This window comes from Leucopleurus acutus (genome assembly GCF_964270905.1).
Source record: "Leucopleurus acutus genome assembly, chromosome: 16".
Taxonomy (NCBI): Eukaryota; Metazoa; Chordata; class Mammalia; order Artiodactyla; family Delphinidae; genus Leucopleurus; species Leucopleurus acutus.
In genome coordinates, this window is record NC_139158.1 from 73,256,687 (window position 1) to 73,276,372 (window position 19,686).

At 54.7% G+C, this 19,686-nt stretch overlaps 2 protein-coding genes across 3 annotated transcripts in view; both read left to right on the forward strand.

Moving 5' to 3' along the window:
• Window positions 1-1,022: 1,022 nt before the first annotated feature.
• MMP9 (matrix metallopeptidase 9) lies at window positions 1,023-8,615 on the forward strand (the record flags this gene model as incomplete). The annotated part of the gene is made up of 13 exons (XM_082858304.1): window positions 1,023-1,160; window positions 1,667-1,899; window positions 2,263-2,411; window positions 2,705-2,833; window positions 2,922-3,095; window positions 3,300-3,473; window positions 4,235-4,411; window positions 4,533-4,688; window positions 5,735-6,020; window positions 6,141-6,280; window positions 6,632-6,782; window positions 6,874-6,977; window positions 8,309-8,615. 13 exons carry the CDS (start codon window positions 1,023-1,025, stop codon window positions 8,425-8,427), a joined length of 2,130 nt encoding a protein of 709 aa, XP_082714430.1. The 3' UTR covers window positions 8,428-8,615.
• A 4,305-nt stretch (window positions 8,616-12,920) lies between these two features.
• The window catches only part of SLC12A5 (solute carrier family 12 member 5), a gene marked incomplete at both ends in the record, with an annotated part of 35,584 nt that continues 28,818 nt past the window's right edge, over window positions 12,921-19,686 (forward strand). For both annotated transcript variants that reach the window (XM_082856439.1, XM_082856440.1), the window contains one exon: window positions 12,921-13,041. In XM_082856439.1, coding sequence (XP_082712565.1) covers window positions 12,921-13,041 — 121 coding nt within the window. The remainder of the gene's footprint in view (window positions 13,042-19,686) is intronic.

A 19,686-nucleotide genomic window follows, 5' to 3' on the forward strand; every position in this document is an offset into this window, starting at 1 on the left:
GTCTAAATCAACGCACACCCAGTGGACAGAGAGTGCAGATAGCAGCCGGCTGTCCAGAGATTTGCACGTAATTATAGGACCCCTGCCATAGGATGCGCCCTGGTCCACCACAGCCCCACCTCTCCAGACCCTCCTCTCCCACACCAACCTCATCGCCTTTAGCTACAGTAAATATCCCAGGGCCTGGGACATAGCAGACCACTTAGGGGGCTGCTGGCCCTGGATGGCTGGACCCAGCCGGCCACGGGAAAGGGGTAAAAGGTCAGAAGGGTTTTTTTTTACAGCTGAGGAAACAAACTCACTGTGGTGAAGACATTTGCCCAAGGCACTGAAGGAATGAAGCCATGTCTGCTGGCTTCCAGATGCCGCAAACTCCCCCATTTACTATCCTGAACTACCCAGCCTGTTGAAGACAGGGGGTTGTCCCTGTGGAATCCCCCGATTCCTGTCATCAGAGCCCATGCCTTCTGCTCTCAGATGGAGCAGAGGAGGAAGCTGAATGAAGGAAGGCTTCCAGGAAGGAGAAGAGGACAGAGCCTGGGAGTGTAGGGAGGGGCCCACGAGGGGGTCTGACCAGGAAGGGGGATCATTAGGTTCAGAAAGAAGCCTCAGGGAACGTTCCATGCTTTTCTCTTAGGCTGACCACTTGGGGCCTTCAGATGGAGGGCTCAGGGAGTGCTCGAGCCGTGCCTCCCTCCCTCGCTCTCATACAGTTCTCACAAGCTCTGCAGTTTGCAAAACCCAATCCTTCCCCTATGGGCCTGTGGTTTCCTGTGGGTCTGGGGTCCTGCCTGACTCGGCAATGGGGACTGTGGGAAGGAGGGAGAGGGGGAGGTGGTGTAAGCCCTTTCTTTGCCTTCTCATGTTGGGACTGCCCAACCCCCGCCCCCCCCCCACACCCCATTCCCTGAGTCAGCTCTCGCCCTGGCCTGTCCGAGAGGGGCGGGGTCACTGATTCATTTGACAGCGCCTCTTTAAAGTCCCCACAAGGGCAGCTGCAGCCAGACACTGCTACCCTCACCATGAACCCCTGGCAGCCCTTGGTCCTGGCGCTCCTGGTGCTGGGCTGCTGCTCTGCTGCCCCCAGACCACACCAGCCCACCTTTGTGGTCTTCCCGGGAGAACTACGAAGCAGTCTCACCGACAGGCAGCTGGCAGAGGTAGGCACACACTCCAGCCTAGAGTTGGGAAGGGCTGGCTAGGAATCCCAGGAAGGACATGGGCTCTCAGAGGAGATACTTAGGGGCATGTTGGGGGGTGATGGGCACCTCTGGAGAACAGAGGTGTCCAGGCTCGGGCACTGGGATGCTCTGGACAGTGGTTGCCAGGAAGGGGTTAATGAGGGTTTCTTACATGGGCAATGGGAAGTGGTGAAGGGACATTGGAGGGCTCTGGAGTGGGGATGGGCTGGGGATGAACAGGGGTAAACCCTAGGAGGCCCTGAGGTAGGCATGGGCCAGGGGCATCCGGGGGTGGAAAGGAGCTGAGGATGTCTACAGGGAGGGGAGATTCTTGGGTGGGCACAGGCACTGGGATGCAGGGTACCCAGTCCTGGATACAACGCCTTGTTGCTAGTCCCTGAGAGCCTGGAGGGATGGAGTCCTCACCCAGCAGATCAGAGAAAGGAAGTCAGGGCTCTGGGATGTCTCTGCCCCTCCTTCCACAGGAATATCTGTACCGCTATGGCTACACTAATGTGGCAGAGATAAGCAAGGATGATCAGTCCCTGCGTCAGCCTCTGCAGCGTCTCCAGCGGCGCCTGGCCCTGCCGGAGACGGGCGAGCTGGACAGCACCACCCTGAATGCCATGCGTGCCCCACGCTGCGGCGTCCCAGACCTGGGCAGATTCCAGACCTTTCAGGGCGACCTCAAGTGGCACCATCACAACATCACCTACTGGTGCGAGGCTGGGCACCCCGGGGGCGAGCGGGGCGTAGTGGGGAGAGGCCGCCCGGTGGTGAACACGTCCCGTCTTAGGCCCATCCCTGGGTTTCACTAAACCAGGGATTTAGTGAGCCCAGGGCAAGCGGCTCCACCTCTGAGCCTTCGTTCCCCCATGGGAAACGACCTCGCAGTCTGAGTCCTCCTGTCAGGGCCGTTGTGAGAGTCCAAAGAGAAAAATGCGTCTGAAAGTGCTTTATAGCTGAAAGCGTGGAGCGCACACAGCGCTGTGTATCTGAAGTTGCTGAGACACGGGGTGTCGCCGCTGCTCCGGATCCCGCCTCTCACTTCCGACCTCTAGCCTCCTGCCTTTCCCTGCAGGATCCAAAACTACTCGGAAGACTTGCCGCGCGACGTGACCGACGACGCCTTTGCCCGCGCCTTCGCGCTCTGGAGCGCGGTGACGCCGCTCACCTTCACTCGCGTGTACGGCCGTGAAGCCGACATAGTCATCCAGTTTGGTGTTAGGGGTGAGAACGCGAGAAGGGGAAAGCCAGGAGAATCGGAGAGGGGACAGAGGAGGGAGGACCTCGGAGAGAGTAGAGGGGGCCCTGGACCCGGATTTCTCTTGCCTGTGCCCGCAGCCCTGGCTGCCGCTGCTGGCTGCGCCCCCTGCTGACCGACACCTCATAGCGCGGGGACGCAAATCTTGGACAGCAGCTCCTAGGCTGGATTTCAGCCCGCACTCAGTCCAGCGCCCTTGGGCAGTGCACAACCTGCGCAACCATACGCGGCTAACTCTCTTCGCCACCTGCTTCTTCAGAGCACGGAGATGGGTATCCCTTCGATGGAAAGAACGGGCTCCTGGCACACGCCTTTCCTCCTGGCCCAGGCATTCAGGGAGACGCCCACTTCGACGATGAAGAGTTGTGGTCTCTGGGCAAAGGCGTCGGTGAGATTCCCGAACCGCCCCGGTCCCCATTCCCTTCTCCTCTCACGCGCATCACCAGCCGCCCTGACCCCGTCTCCCTTTCCTGCAGTGGTTCCGACCTACTTCGGAAACGCAAAGGGCGCCACCTGCCACTTCCCCTTCACCTTCGAGGGCCGCTCGTACTCTGCCTGCACCACGGACGGCCGCTCCGACGACATGCTCTGGTGCAGCACCACGGCCGACTACGACACCGACCGCCAGTTCGGCTTCTGCCCCAGCGAGAGTGAGTACCCACCCTCCTCGAGGGTCCAGAACACTGGGGTTTTATCCCAGCCTTGCCGCTAGTGCTGTGTGGGCTGCAAATCACTGTCCTGTTCTCTGGGTCCGATCCCCCGTTGTGAAACGAGGCGAGGAGGGGTGGAGGACACAGGTGGCTTGTGGGTCAATAAACTCGTGGCGCCTTCGGGTAATCGCGTGGGCCTCCCAGGACTCCACACCCAGGACGGCAATGCGGACGGCAAGCCCTGCGTTTTCCCGTTCACCTTCGAGGGCCGCTCCTACTCCGCCTGTACCACCGACGGTCGCTCGGACGGCTACCGCTGGTGCGCCACCACCGCCAGCTATGACCAGGACAAGCTCTATGGCTTCTGCCCGACCCGAGGTACCTCTGCCCCACCTACCTGATTCAGCCTCGCTCCCTAATTCCGCGTTGGTCCCCGAGCGTGGCTCTTCCACCCATCAGTTTGTCCTACTCCTCGTCGGTCCTCAGGACAGCCGTGACTCTGGCCGCCATCACCACGGCTCCTCCCCCTGCCTTCCTATTGCTGCCGCCGCATTCGCGGAGGCCTCGCCTTTTAGCCCTGCTTGCAGCCTCTCCCTGGGCCTCTGATCCTCAGGCCCCGCCCACCAGTCTAGCCTGGTCTCGGCTGTGTGCGGCACCACGCCCCCAAGCTTTTTTTTTTTTTTTAATTATTTTATTTTTGGCTACGTTGGGTCTTTGTTGCTGTGCGCGGGCTTTTCTCTATTTGCGGCGAGCGGTGGCTACTCTTCCTTGTGGTGCGCGGGCTTCTCATTGCGGTGGCTTCTCTTGTTGCGGAGCACCGGCTGTAGGTGCCGGGGGCTTCAGTAGTTGCAGTACGCGGCTCAGTAGTTGTGGCTCGCGGCTCTAGAGCGCAGCCTCCGTAGTTGTGGCACGGGCTTAGTTGCTCCGCGGCATGTGGGATCTTCCCACACCGGGGCTCGAACCCGTGTCCCCTGCATTGGCAGGCGGATTCTTAACCACTGTGCCACCAGGGAAGACCCCCTACCCCGCCCAAGCTTTTAAAATAGGCCTCCAAGTGTCTCTCGCTTCATGATTGGCCCGCCCCTGGGTCTTTATTGGACCCATCCATTTGGCTCACCGGAGGGCCTGGGTCTCTCCAGCTGACGCGACGGTGACCGAGGGCAACTCGGCGGGGGAGCTGTGCGTCTTCCCCTTCATCTTCCTGGGCAAGGAGTACTCGACCTGCACCAGAGAGGGCCGCCGTGATGGGCAGCTCTGGTGCGCCACCACCTCCAACTTCGACAGAGACAAGAAGTGGGGCTTCTGCCCGGATCAAGGTGGGCATGGTTCTGAGATTCCCAGGCTGGGACCTCAGCCAGGGCAGTGGTGTCCGGGAGGGATGGCTGGGGCTGGGAGCTCGGCTCAGGGCTCACGTCTCAGGCTCCCTCTTTCGTCCAGGATACAGCCTGTTCCTTGTGGCAGCGCACGAGTTTGGCCACGCGCTGGGCTTAGATCACTCGTCCGTGCCAGAGGCACTCATGTACCCCATGTACAGCTTCACTGAGAAGCACCCCCTGCATAAGGACGATGTGCAGGGCATCCAGCATCTGTATGGTGAGGGTATGGGGCAGGGATGGAGGGAGGAGAGGGAAAGGCTGGGCTCTGCCAGCCGCGAGTACCCCGAGAATGCAGAGGAGGGGAAAGTTAGGACCCCAACATCTATCTTCTGGAGACCCTGGCCAATGGGTACAATTGTTGCCAGGTCAGTGCTTGGAGATGGTGATAAAGAGCCCAGACTCTAGAGTGAGACAGACATAGGTTCAAAAGCCAGTCCAGCCACTTCCTGGCTAGATGACTTTGGATATGTTACTTCACCCCTCAACTTCCTCATCTGTAAAGTGGGGCTAACACCTGCCTCATGGGGCTGTTGGGAGGCTTAAGTGAGCTAGAATAATGTCTGGCATATAGTAAGCACCACATAAGTGTTTGACATTTTTATTATTATCACCACTTATTATCATTAGTATATTTCCTCATTAAAAAATGGGGATATTAAAGAATCTACTTCATAGGTTTTCTTTTATTTTTCTAAAGATCAAACAAGCTAACGTGAATTTTTTTTAATATAAATTTATTTATTTTTGACTGCGTTGGGTCTTTGTTGCCGTGCGCGGGCTTCTCACTGTGGTGGCTTCTCTTGTGGTGGAGCACCGGCTCTAGGTGCGCGGGCTTCAGTAGTTGTAGCACGCTCAGTAGTTGTAGCAAGCGGCTCAGTAGTTGTGTCACACGGGCTTAGTTGCTCCGCAGCATGTGGGATCTTCCCCGGCCAGGGCTCGAACCCGTGTCCCCTGCACTGGCAGGCGAATTCTTACCACTGCGCCCCCAGGGAAGCCCCAAATGTGAGTTTATAAAGCTCCTAGCACTAAGTTTGGCACTCAGGTTGAGAGCTCAAAAAACACTTCTCTCCTAGCAGCCTGGGGATGGGGGTGAGTATGTGAAAGGAAACGGCCTGCCCAGGGTTGGGGGAAGGCAGGCTCCAGCATCCAGAGTGGGGAGAGTGAGCGCCAGGGGCCTGGCTGGTAGGCTTTGGGGGAGCAGACAGTCCATGGGCACAGCGCTCCGTAGGAACAGGGGCTGTCTTATGCGGTGTCTCTTTTTAGGTCCTCGCCCCGAACCTGAACCACGGCCTCCAACCACTGCCACAGCTGAACCGCAGCCCACCGCCCCTCCCACGGTCTGCGCCACAGGGCCTCCCACTGCCCCCCCCTCAGAACGCCCCACTGCTGGCCCTACGGGCCCCCCTTCAGCTGGCCCCACGGGTCCTCCCACTGCTGGCCCTTCTGAGATCCCTACAAGGTCCCTGGATCCAGCGGACGATGTCTGCAATGTGAACATCTTCGACGCCATCGCGGAGATCGGGAATCGCCTGCATCTCTTCAAGGATGGGTGAGGGGCAGGGGCTGTGAGGTTTCGGGAAGGGGCTTGGAGGCGGGACCTGCCTGTGTCTCCCCGCCCACTGACCTTGTGTTCAAGGTTCAGTGCCAGCCATTCCCTTTTCTCGTCCAGGAGGTACTGGCGACTCTCTGAGAGCGGGGGACGCCCGTTGCAGGGTCCCTTTTTTATCAAGAACACGTGGCCTGCGCTGCCCCTCAAGCTGGACTCCGCTTTTGAGGATCCGCTCACGAAGAAGATTTTCTTCTTCTCTGGTTAGTTTCCTCCTTTCTTCCTTCCCTATCCGCCCCCCCCCCCCCAAAAAAAATCCACACACACACACCAACCTAGAAGGACCAAGAGACCGAGGACAATACATAAAACGTCTTGTGCGCATTAGAAAAAGACGCCCCCTTCTGGCGGATGCAATGTAGCAAATTTAGCAGGGGCTGAATTTCAGCCCTCCTCACCGCACCCTTGCACACTCGTACCGAGAGACTCTGCTCCTTGGGCACACAGACCGCGGGCACACCGGGCGCGGAAAGGCCTCGCTGCGTTCTCCCTCTTGATATTCAAGGAGAGTATGTGCTCTGCCCCCAGACCGATGTGACTCTTCTCTCCTGCAGGGCGCCAAGTGTGGGTGTACACAGGCTCGTCGGTGCTAGGCCCAAGGCGTCTGGACAAGCTGGGCCTGGGCCCGGAAGTGGCCCAAGTCACCGGGGCCCTCCCGCGCGCCGGGGGTAAGGTGCTGCTGTTCAGCCGGCAGAGCTTCTGGAGGTGAGAGTCCCGGGACCGCCGGCAGGGGGAGCCCAGGCGCCATCCGACTGCCCGCCGGCTCGGCAACTGTCTCCTCGCTGCCGTCCTGCAGGTTCGACGTGAAGACACAGAAGGTGGATTCCCGGAGCGCCACCCCAGTGGACCAGATGTTCCCCGGGGTGCCCATGAATACGCATGACATCTTTCAGTACCAAGGTGAGGGATGAGGACGAGGGTCGGGGGAGGATCCCTCCCTGAGACACCTCCCACGGTAGCGTCCCCTGCCTTAGTGATTGGTCAAATTCTGAGAGAGAAAGAAAAACCCCGTAGAGATTGAGGCAAATGCCCCAGCACAGGTGAGTTCCCTATAGAGGCAGGGATCTTACCAGATCATTCAGGGACACAGGAGTACAACCGGAACTACGACCCAGATTTCCTGTCTCCCCAGCTGAAAGCCCTTTCCCCTCCGAGTAGGGATACTGCCACTGGGGATACAGTGATAAATAAGACAGTTCATAGCTGTGTGTCTTTGGGCAAGTCACTGCTACTCACAGAGCCTCAGTTTCCCCATCTGTAAAACGGGAGTGGTAGCTGGAGTTACACTTGCTTTCTCTTTCTCACTGCTCACCTCCAATCAGCTGACAAGTTCTGTTGACTCAGCCGCCAAAGTATTCACAAGCTCCTCTGCAAACACCCTAGTCCAAGCCGTACTGGTTGTCCAATACCTTTAATATATTCTGTGAGAGTAGGGAGGGGCTAGGAGTGGAGGGCAATGGTTTTGTGGGTGACTCTAGACCCATTCCAAGGTCAAAGAAACTAACATGACCTGATCTGACCCCCTCCCCCCTCCTCATCCCCTCCCACTACTCCTGTCATTCCCTTTGCTCTGCTCCACTCACACCAGCCTCTGGCTGTTCTCTGAACACATCAAGGTCATTCCCAGCTTAGGGCTTCTGTGCCGGTTGTTCCCTCTGTCTGGAAGGTTTTCTCCCCAGATTGTCACTGGGCTGCCTCCCTCTCATCCTTTAGGTCTCAGCACTGAGGCCACCTCTTTGGAGAGACCTTCTCTGACCCTCATTATCTGTTCACTTGCTCGCTCGCTTTGAATATTTCCTCCATCACTTTCTCCATTGTCAAAACCAGTCTCATTTATTGATGCATTTGCTTGTTAATCGTCAGTCTTACCCCACTAGGGTGTAAGCACCAAAAGAACTGAGGTCCTGCCTGCATTTTTCCTCTGCTGTATCCCCAGTGCCTCTAACAGTGCTTGGCACGATAAATATTGTTGGATGAATGAATGGGATTTGTTGAGTGAATTGTTCTGAGTATCGACTGTGTGCCAGGCTCTGTGTCAGTGCTTTGGACAAGGAGGTCTGTGCCCTCCAGCATCTCCGTGGGGGCTGGGGGGGGAACACAGGTGTCCTATGAAAACCTTGGAAAGATCTCGAAAGGGCAGGAGGGATGACTGTAAAGATCTGACTCCTGTTTCTGTATGTGTATGCGGGAAGGTTGGAATCACCCCTCTCGGTCCTGCCTTTCCCTTGCAGGGAAAGCATACTTCTGCCAGGATCGCTTCTACTGGCGCGTGAGTTCCCAGAATGAGGTGAATCAGGTGGACTTTGTGGGCTACGTGACATTTGACCTCCTGCAGTGCCCCGAGGACTAGGGCCCCCCAGCCGGCTTCAGCACTGCAGTGGGAGTCCCCACAGGGGCCATCGCGACAGGGAATGATCCGACAGTCTGTCGGATCCAAACTGGTGGGTCTGTTCTGAAGGACAAGGAGAAGGGGATGTGGGCTGGGCCCTCTCTTCCCACCTTCTTTTTTCGTTGGAATGTTTTTAATAAACTTGGATTCTTTAACCTTTAGGAGCAGATTAATGTATGCATTGTATGCATGCACGCATGTATGTGTGTAACCAACAGAGGGCCTACTATGCGCCAGGCAATGTTCTAAGCACTTCATAAATATTAACGTTCAATCCTTCCTATTAGGAAGGTATAATGTAATTACTCCTATTTTATAGCTGAGGAAATGGCCAACCTATTATTCATTCATCAAACATTTATTGAGCCCTTACATGGAGCCAGGCCCTGTGCCGGGCACTGGGGATAGAGAAATGAGTTAGACTATGTTTCTATCCTCCACGACCTCTCAGTGGTCCTCAAATTTTCGGGTGCCTGAGAGAGCCCTTGCAACTTGCTTAAGATGCAGGCTCCGGGCTCCAACCCCAGAGAGTCCAGCTTAGTTACAAGGGTGATGATTCTGTGCCTGGTAGGGGTGGGGTCACACTTGGAGAGTGTGCAGCGTGTGACCCTTTTTCTAGAATAATGGCACACGTGCGCGCGCGTGTGTGTTTGTGTGTGTGATTCTGCGTGTTGTGGTTGAAGTCAGGAAACATTTCCCAGCCAAGATGACATGTGAACTTGAACTGCATCCGGAAGGGTGAACAAGAGTTTCTTCTTGTGCAAGGAAGACTGTCTTCTTCGAGGATAATTTACCAAGAACCATTAAACCCAAAAATGTTCCTACTCTCTAACCCTCGCCCACGTGTGCACAAAACAACACCTAGAAGGATGTGAATCGCAGCATTGTTCATAGAATGAGAAACTGGTAACAACCTAAGTGCGCAGAAGCAAGGCAGTGGATAAATAAAATATGGATTATATACGTGATGATAGGAACTACCCCTAGCACAGCACGGACTATGTGCCGGGCACTGTTGCACGTGCTTTATGTGAGTTAACACAGCCAATCCTTAAAACAACCCTGTGAGACAGGTACTACTCTTACCTTAGAGGTACTATTACTATTGCTATCACTCCCTCCCCCTGCTTTATAAATGGGTAACTGTGGCACAGAATTACACAGCTGACCTGCAGTCTCCTAGCTGGTGATCGTTCCCTTGGGATTGGAATGTGAGCTCTTGGGGTAAATGCTGGGAGGACAGAAAAAGCAAGGGGGCGTTTGGGGGACCTAGAAATGGCTCAGAACTCTAGTATGTGGTTTGAGCAGAGAGGGTTCTGGAATGGTTGAGATAGGAATGGTGGTGTGGGCTAGATGAGAGAAGGTCGAAGAGGCAGGCTGAGGAGGATGGATTTGACCCTCCAGGAGGGCAGAGGGACTTGACTGAAGGGTCGGGCCAGGTGAGTGGAGGTGATGGGCTTGGTCAGCTTTGATCATCTTCCACACCCGGGGCCCCGGGTGGGAGTGTAAGGAGAGGTTCGGGGAACTTCTTCCTAAGCTTCCTGTGGGTGGGGCCCTTCTCTCTTAACTCACCCGTTTTTCACTCAGGAATGACCCACTTCCACTGGCATACAAATATGTTCCTTAATATGGCTTGTTTAAAATCCCTCTAGACCCCTGTCTCTCAGTTCTGTTCCATTTCTCTACTGCCCACCCCCATCCACAGGAAAATGTCCCCAAAGTACGGTTTCTACTCACTGTCTCCTATTCTCTTCTCAGTCATCTGCAACCTGGCACCCACTGCACTCCTCCACTGAAATGACTCTCTTCAAAGCCACCTGTGATCTTCCCATAGCCCGATACAGTGGGTACTTCTCTGGGCTCGTTCCATACCATCTCTCGGCTTTTTTGACCCAGTGGATAATGCCCTTCTTCCTGAAATGTTTCTTCACTTGTTCTCTGGGTCACCCCTTCCTGCTGGTTCTTCTCCCCTCTCGCTAGGATCTCCCTCTTGCCAACCTTTAAATGATGGTGTGCCCTTGTGCTCTATCCTTGGACGTCTTCGCTGTGTACACGCATTCCCTGTGATCTCGTCTAGCCCTGCAGCTTTACACAGCATCTCTCTGCTAAAGACGCCGAAATTTATATCCCCAGCCTTATACTCTCCCCTGAGCTCCAGAATCAGATGTTCGACTGCCACCTCCGCATGATCCTTAGGTGCCGAAGAGATATCTCAATATACTGGGTCCACCTGAGCTCTCGGGCGCCACCTTCCAAGCATACTCCTCCATCGGTTGTCACCACCTGAATAAAAGACAACGTCATCTGCCCTCAATCGAGCTTAGAACCTGATCAGTCTTAAAATCTAGGGATCTGTTAAACTCCTTATTCTGGCACAGGGTATCTCAACCTCGGCACTATTGACAATTTGGATCAAATTACTCTTAGTTGTGGGGGACTGTCCATACATTGTAGGACGTTTGATGCCTTCCTCCAGGAGGTAGTGGGATCCATGGACAGATGCTAGACCCATTCAGGGTCAGTCTCCCTCCCTCTATCACGGGCCCTAACATTGGGACAGGGTGCAGGGAGGCGATGGTGAATCTGCGGCTCCTGGCTGGCAGTCTTGGTGTAGGACTAGATGGCACAGGTGGCCTCTACCAACTAGATGCAGTGCCACCCTCCTCCAGTTGTGACACCAAAAACGTCTCTGAATATTGCCAAACGCTCCCTGGTGGGCAAAACTGCCCCGAGTTGAGAACCATTGCTCTAATGTAACAAACCTTCAGACAGCTTGACCCGTCATAAGTGTACATTTCAACAAACTGAACACGACTGTCTAACCAGCAACCAGATGAAGAAACAAAACAGTCTTAGCACCCTAAAAGCCCCCTCATGCCCCTTTTTAATTCTACCCCTTCATCCCAAGAGTTACCACCATTACTTCTAACAGCTTAAAGATAGATTTTGACTATTTTTACTTTATTTAAAGAGTATTTTACAGTATATACTCTTCTGTGTCTGGCTTTTTAAAAAAAGTTAATTTATTTTATTTATTTATTTTTGGCTGTTTTGGATCTTTGTTGCTTCGCGCGGGCTTTCTCTAGTTGCGGTGGGCGGGGCTAGCTTGTTGTGGTGCGCGGGCTTCTCATTGCGGTGGCTTCTCTTGTTGCGGAGCACGGGCTCTAGGCCCGCGGGCTGCAGTAATGGCACATGGGCTCAGTAGTTGTGGCTCACGGGCCATTTCTTTGGGGCATGTATCTTGGAGTGGAATTGCTGAGCAGACAGGTATGTATAAGTTCAGCTTTAGCTGACGGAACAATTTTCCCAAGTGGTGTTGCCCATCTATACTCCCACAAGCAGTGCATGAGAGTCTAGGAGTCCTCCTTGACTCCTCTTTCCTTTACATGCAATGTCCAATCCAGCAGCAGGTCCTGTAGGTTCTACTTCCAAAATGTATCTGGAATTGGACAACTGCCACCACCCTAGCCCAGCTAATCATCACCACTTACCTGGGGGTTGCAGGAGCCTCCTAATTGACTCCCAGCTTCCACTCCTGCCCTTAGCTGAGTCTTCACCCAGCAGCCAACGTTCCCCTACTCAAAAACTTCCCATGACTTCCCTTGTAGATTAAAAAAGAATCCAGACTCCTCCCTGAAGCCTTCAAGAGACCATACGATCTGCCCTCCTCTCCTTCCTCATCTCCATCACTCTACTCTCCGTTCACTCTGCTCCAGACACACTGGCCTTCTTGCTGCTCCCTGAACAGTCCAGGCTTCTTTTCACCCCAGGGCCTTTGCACTTGCTATTTTCTCTGCTAGAGAGCTCTTCTTCCAGATCTTTGCTTAGCTGGCTCCTTCTCATCAGTGAGGGCTCAGGTCAAATATCACATCTTCTGAGAGGTCTTCTTAGACTGTCCCCTAAAGTAGTCCTTCCCCCTAGTCATTACCCCTTGGCCCTACTTTTTCTTCTTAACATATACCACAGTCTCAAATTATCTTGTCTATGCGTTTACTCACTTGTAATCTTTCTCCTCTCACTCATTAGAATTTGAGCCACACGAGGGCAGGAAGCCAGTCGATCTTATCCAATGCTGTATCAGTGCCTAGCACCAAAGCCTCAAACACAGGCGCGCTATCAAGATGTGCTGAATGAGTGAATTAAACCCAGGTGTTTAGGAGACCCCAGCCGAGGAGGGCCCGGGCTCCTGGTGCAGGGGAGGTGCAGGGGTGGCTCTCAGCAGCAGGTTGGATCCTCAAGCGCTTCCAGTGGAATTGACAGCCCAGGGCCTCAAAGCGCAGTGGCCAGATACAGTGGCTCAGCACAGAGGGCACTAGGACCCTGCGCGGCGCCACGGCCGGCGGGGGGCGGCCGGCGGCGATGGGGGAATACGCTCTTTCTGCCTCCTGGAGCCCGGCTGCGGCCACTTGTGCGATCCGGGCCCGTACCGCGGCCGCCCGGCTCCTTTCCGCACCATGAGCCGCAGGTTCACTGTCACTTCACTGCCCCCCGCGGGGCCTGCCGGGACCTCTGACTCGGAGTCCCACCGGCATTCAGCAGCCGATCTCCGTCGCCTCTCAGGGGAAGACGCCAAAGGTAGAGGCCGCAGGGGGCGGGGCCTGCCGGAGTGGGGCGGGGCGAGAGAAGGGGAGGGGACACGGTGGGCGGGCCTTCTGTTGGGAAGGGTGGGACCAGGACTGGTAGGCAGAGGGTCCCAGCCGAAGGCCAGAGAAGGGAGAGGAAGTGGAACCTAGGGAACTGGGGGAAGGCTGGAGGGGAAATGATGAAGGGAGGGACCACATTTGAGGTGGGAGGGGACACAGGGAAGAGGGTGGGGCTACAGGCGAAGGGGCGGGTCTTATAAAGAAGCTAGGGTCCAGGGTGCTGGGCCGGAGCGCAATAAAGGGGCGGGGTCATCTCGGGTAGGGGGCGGGACCAGAGGGGAAGAAGGTGGAACCAGGGAAAGGGAGGGCCGTGTGCGTCCACAGCCAATGGGTGGAGGCAGGACTATCTCGTTTTGGGGGCAGAAAAGGGCGGGACCAGAGACGAAGGGGTTGGGCTAGTAGTATAGGGGTGGAGTTGAGGGAGGGAGGAGACATGAGTCCGGGTCGCTAGGTCTCCAATCCTCAGTCACCCAGGAGGCGTCGCGGACAGCGCCTGGGGATCCCGGGAAGAAGACAGGAGAATGAGAAATTTGGTCCCCGGGCAGCTCGATCCTGGCAGGATTCCGTGGGCACTCTAGTCCCGTCCCTGGGGGATTCGCTTAGCTCCTTCTACTCCAGCTCCACAAGCGGTGGGCGGAGCCAGCTCAGGCTGTATTGGGGGCGTCTTCCTGGAGGGCCCACTGCAGTGGTCTTGTAATGGAAGTTATATGCAGGGTACAGAAGAGAGAGGAGGGAAGGGATCCTTCTAGGCTTCGGTGAAGAATTAGCATCCTGGATGCACACACAGTCTTCTCCGCAGGGGCCACTTTTCAGGGGTCCCCTGCCTGACTCTGGGCCCCTCAGGCCTGAAAGGAACGTGGAGAACTCGCTTGGCCCCAGCGCGGGGAGGAGGAAGAGCCTCCCCAGGCCGCCAGGGGTCGCTGCTGAGCCGCAGGTGAGCTCACCCTGACCCCAGCAAAACTAAGCACCAAAAACCCTTTAGGGGTTTATTTGGCGAACCTCTGCATTGGATAGATGACCAAACTGAGGCGTATATTTCAGCAGGGCTCCAGTCCCGTGAACCAACCGCCTCCTGGACGTTGTCATATTGGGGGGCTCTTTCCTTTCTTCATCTTTCCCATAATCTGCCCCTTTTCTCATTTTCACAGTTGGTATAGACGTAGATACACGAGCATATTTTACATCAGCCATTATAATTATTGCTATCCCCACAGGAGTAAAAGTCAGAGCTCTAGAAGCCATTCTCAACGCCCCCTTTTCTCTTCCCACCAGATCTGATTGGTCCTCATGTCTTGGCCACTTCACCTTCAAAACTTATCCTGAATCTGGCCACATCTCTCCTCCTGTCATCATCACCCTGGTCCAAACCTCCATCATCTCTCACGTGGCCATGACCACAGCCTCCTCACTGGTCTGCCTGCCTCCAATCCTGTTCACACCACACAACGCCCCCCCCCACCCCCCCATCGCTTGTAGGATAAATGGCGAACCCTTTAGTCTGTCATTCAAACCCTTCCCTCATCTGCTCCTGGTATACCTGTCCGTGTTCTTCTCCCACCTCCATTAGCCAGGGAAACTCCTCCTCACTCTGTAAGTTATAGCTCATTTAACCTTTTCTGAAAATCTTTTTCACGTTCCCTCACTTCCAGGCAGAGGCAGACATTCCTCTTCTGCCTGACCACTGCACTATTATAGCACATGTCCCAATGGATGGAAGTTATTTACTTGTGTGTCTCCTACATCTCAAGGGCAGGGACCACATCCTTTCAACTTTGTGTTCCGAGTACCAAGCCCACAGCCCGGCACTTAGTAGGTGCTTCCTGCTCATCAGATAAGAGGGGGAGTGGCTGTAGACTCCTGCTTCCCCTACCTTGCCTTCTCTCCTGTCATTCCCCACCCCCTGGCTTGAGAATAAGATGGCTCGCTCTCTCATCCCAAGGTGAATGTTCCGTCTTTCCATTCCCATTTCCAAGCTCTTGCATAATGAAGTAAAGTACGGCTCCCAGTGTTGGGTGTGCAGGTGTGTGTGCAAATTGGATGTGAATATGGAACGCTGTGGGCTTGTGGCAGAGGCGGTGTGTGTGTGTGTCTTTGCATGTCTTGAGGGAGAAGCATCCCACGCTAGCTCTGTTGACCTGTGGGGCAGTCAGTGAGTCAGTGCTTACGTGTGTCATTGTATGCCAGTGTGTTGATTGGCATGTTGATGTGTGTATTTCTGTGTCTATCTGTGGGATGGGTACCTGTGTGCAGCAGTTTACTGAAGTTCCATCTTGAGAGTAATTTGGGGATTTTGAACCTCTTAGGCCCTGAGACAGCCTCCAGCACCTCTCCTTGGTAGGTCGCTACATGGGGAAGTGGACAAGGGCTCCCTAGGGGAACATAAAATCTGCTGGTATCTTTCCCACAGCTGTTTTTGTGCCAGTGCTCTGGCCCCAGGGGGATGCTCTCCCCACCTGTTGTCATCACCCAGGCCCCTTAGGGAGAGATGGCAGCATGTGGGAGGTGGGGGAACGCTTGGGGGAGGGTTTGTAGGTCATTTACATACAAGTGTTACCTTTCACGCTGGATCCAGGGAGTGGAGTTTGCCCCTGGAGGTGCTTCCTGCTGCCAGGAGATCAGCTATAGGTGGGAATGCGACTTACAGGGGAGGAAAGAAGCAAGTCAGAAGGTGATCCTTGAATCTACCACTAACACTGGGCAGCAGCCCACATGCCTCAGTTGCCTCATTTGTACCATGGGAAGATGGATGGTGACTTGGCTGGACAGAATTGAACCTGGGACCAACTGTTACAATTCTGAGCGACTCCCCCATCCCTTTGCACCACTCCCTGCTATGCCTCAGTTTCTCATAGAGGAAGACAGGGCACTGGGAAGAGCGCTGGGCCTGGTTAAGACTAACAGGAGTTGGGATGTGTCCCCATGGAGTGAGAGGGAGCCAACTTATGCTAGGGGACTGGAGCAAGACCACGATGTAGCCTATCCACTCGCTAGCACAGCCTCTGTGGTGCGGCCTTGGGCACATTGCTTCCCCTCTCTGGGCCTCAGTTTCCCCATCTGTAGTATAAAGAAGTTGAACAGGAAGCTACCTGAGGGTCCTTCTAGCCATAAAAATGCTCAAATTCTTTGATGATCTAGAAGAGTGATGTTCTCTGCCTCCCCCATACCCAAACCTCCTGTTTCAGTCTCTTTATCTGTAAATTGGGAAGAATGACACTGAATTATTGGTAAAAATACCTGATCTGGAGATCTCCAGCCCATCCAAGGAGTTCTCCAGTCACCCACTCCTCAAGCCAGGACTCAGAACCTCGCGGCCCAGTACCTCAGCCCAAGGTGAGGCCTGGAAATCTCCATGGCAACAAACTGGTTATGAACGGGCTGTAGTTGCCATGGTGATGGGCTGCTCTCTCTCTCTCTCTCTCTCTCTCTCTCATCCCCCTCATCTCCCCTCCCCTCTTCTCAATGAACCAGAGCGATCTGCGGGCACCAGCTCTCCAGGTGGGGTGGGGATGGGGGGGGTACAGTGAGAAAGGGGTCCTGATTGAGAAAGAGGGAAGATGGGCTGAATCTGCCGAGGAATGGGGGGCTGTTGGGGTGCCATTTCCATGGTGACAGGGCTGCAGCCTGTTAATTAAGCCCCCGGTTACCACGGAGACGATGGTGGTTGACGTGTCTGCTGCGAGCCCTGTGTATATGGGGTGTGCTCTGTGCCGGACTCGTCAATTCACTGCAAGGGTCTGGGGTCTGGAGGACAGGGCCTGCAGGTGGGGGAGAGAAGAGTGAAGAAAGGAGTTCAGGGCCTTGGTTCCATGAGGCCAGAGCTGGGGGTGGGTGGGTTAGGCCGTGGGGCTAATGATATAGAGACAAAGATAGATAGGGATTAAGCCCTAAGGAGGAACACTGTGCCTGCCTTTCATGGAAAGAGGACCCAGTCAGGTGGCTCCAGTTTCTTCCAGACAGTTCCTGGTCCTGATTCAGTGGCTGGGGCCCTGGGCTGCAGGTCAGGAAGCCAGATTCTAGCCCCCAATCTGCCACAAGTTCACCTCATGGAGAAAATTTGTACCTTTCCGTTTCTAGACTCCAATTTCCCCATAAATGAGGACTGATTAAAAAAATAACTTCCCAAGTTCCTTCCAGTTCCCCAATCCTGATATTTAGGAGGCAGCTTCCCTGACCTTTTTTCTCTATGAGAAGCATAAGGTGGGAGGGGAGAGGAATTTTAGAGACTCGGAGTTTAGAAATAAGACCCTGCCCAGCTCTGCATCTCGTGATGCTTTAATGAGGAGATTCCCCTGCCCTAGATCTTTCAAGGGCTCTGGGTGGGGAAGCGATGCTGAGCTGGTAGCCATGTGCCTGGGGCTCAGAGCTGAGGGTCATCTTACTGGCCAAGGCCAGGCTGGCAGTGCAGGAGGTGCCTGCAATGTGTTTTCTGAAAGCCTCACTGCAGAGGGTTGGCCTGAAGCCAGAATAGAGATCAGTCTTCTTGAGAGGTGTGTGTGGGGGGTGTGTGAATCAAAGGACTGGGGTCTCCCCTTGCGGCTGTCTCTTCACTTGGTCTTGTCTCCTCATGAAGAGCTCCCTGGCTTTAGTCTGAGATAAATTGAGAGAGCACTGAGAGTTTTCAGGGTGGGAAGAAGGCCCATGGGTTATGCAGCCTAACCCTTTCATTTCATAGATGGAGATACACAGGCCCTGAGAGGACCTCAGTTCTGCCCAAGGAAACACAGAGTTTGAGGGCAGAGGACAGACAGCACCAGCATCTCCTGAATCCCAGATGCCTTGTGAGATAGGAGGTCTGGTGGGGGTGGACAGATGGGATGCCCAGGGGAAGAGGATCACCCCCGCCTTCCCCTATACTCCCTTGGGATCTAGCTTTTCTCCATGAGCGGGCTCAGTCCCTGAGCAGCCAGGGCTGTGGACCACAGATGAAGAGAAATACCCCCAGGGGAACATCCCAGACCCGGGATTGCTGAAAAACCTCAGTATTTATTTCACAGCACTTCTCAGACAAACATACTACACATTTTACTATATTACCTGTCTCTACAGAGTAGTAGGAAACCATAATGGTGGTGATGGTGGTGGTGGTGGTGGTGGTGCGTGGAGTGGAGTGCTTAGAAACTCTTGCACACTGGCCTACCCACCTGCAACCCTTTAAACCTCTGTCACCAATCCAAACTCACTGCACTTTTTTGTGTGTGTGGTTTTCTCTCTGGGAAAGCCAAGAGGACCAGTTCTCACACCTGGTCTGAATACCTAGCTCTCCACCCTAAAGAGTCCTTCTGGCGTCCATAAAACACAGTGGCAGGGATAGCTTACTGGTGGATCCCTCAGAGGGCCCCTCCAGTCAGCTGCTGAAGACTCTGTGGTTGACCGAATCTGAAGCCACTGACAAATAATGCGACAACGGAATCCGAGCAGCGGGCCCTGTCCATGGTCCTGAAAACTCCCATCCTAGAACTGGGCCTCTGGTCGAGTGGACGGTTTTGTTTTGTTTTGTTTTTTAAGAATCCTTGAAGGTCTCTGGGCCCACCTCCAATTGCAAGCTGAGAGGCCACTCCAGCTGCACGTCTGAAGGCTGAGCACAAGAAAAGGGAGAGCTCATCTCCGAACCAGTCCCTGTTCTTTCTTAGTAGCCAAGGATCAGAGGCCACTGAGCAGTTTGGATATGACTGCATTCGTGTCCCTTCTATTGGAGGCAGGACCCATTTAAAAAGAGGTTATGTTGAGGAAAAGAGTCCGAAACTGGAATAAAGGAAACTGGATTCTAGACCAAGTTCTGCCATTCACTGGCATAGTGTCCACAGGCAGTCATCTTTCCCCCACCCTTTGGGCCTTAGCTTTTTCACCTGTAAAATGAAAGCTGTGCATTAGCTAAGATGATTGACACGAGTCTCTCCAGCCCTGGAACTCTCCTGGAATTTAGAGGGCTAGTGTTGGAGGCTTGGGTGAGTCTGAAAATCATTTCCCCTTGATCTGCTCTCCTCCTTGGGTAATTAGGTTTTTCCAGGGACTCAAAGGGTCCAAACCTCTGATGCCGCTTCCTGAGATCTCTCCACCCCTGGCTCAAGCCTGGATTCTAAGGGTGCTGAGGGGTCCCAGGGCAATCAAGCTTCTACGGGACTGGTGTCAGGGGAGGGGGAGGAACAGAGAAAGCACGTCAGTTCTGGAATCCTCAGAAAGCAATCCTGGATTAGGGGATTAGACACTCTCGCCCCGGGAGAAAATCTGGTCCCAAACGGACAGGCGGCCTCATTCTCCCCTCCCCCACTCTGTTCCTGGCATGCCTCCGACCCGCCTGCCCTCCCTAAAGGCTGCACCATCCCCAGTGGGGAGTCAGCGCTCCCTGAAACCTCACTGCTGCCTCCTCTCTTCCTCACCACCTCTCCTTCCCAGGGTCATTCCACAGTCAGAGGGTCCTTGTCTTTGGGCTCCAGTGATTTGCCTTGGAGGTGAGATGCTAGGACTTCCATCAGTCTAAGCGCAGTAAAGTGTTCAATGCAACTCCTCAGATTCATCCTCCCATTTCAAGACAGGATGAGCCAGACAGTTCAGCCAGTGACCCTGAACCCCACGGAGG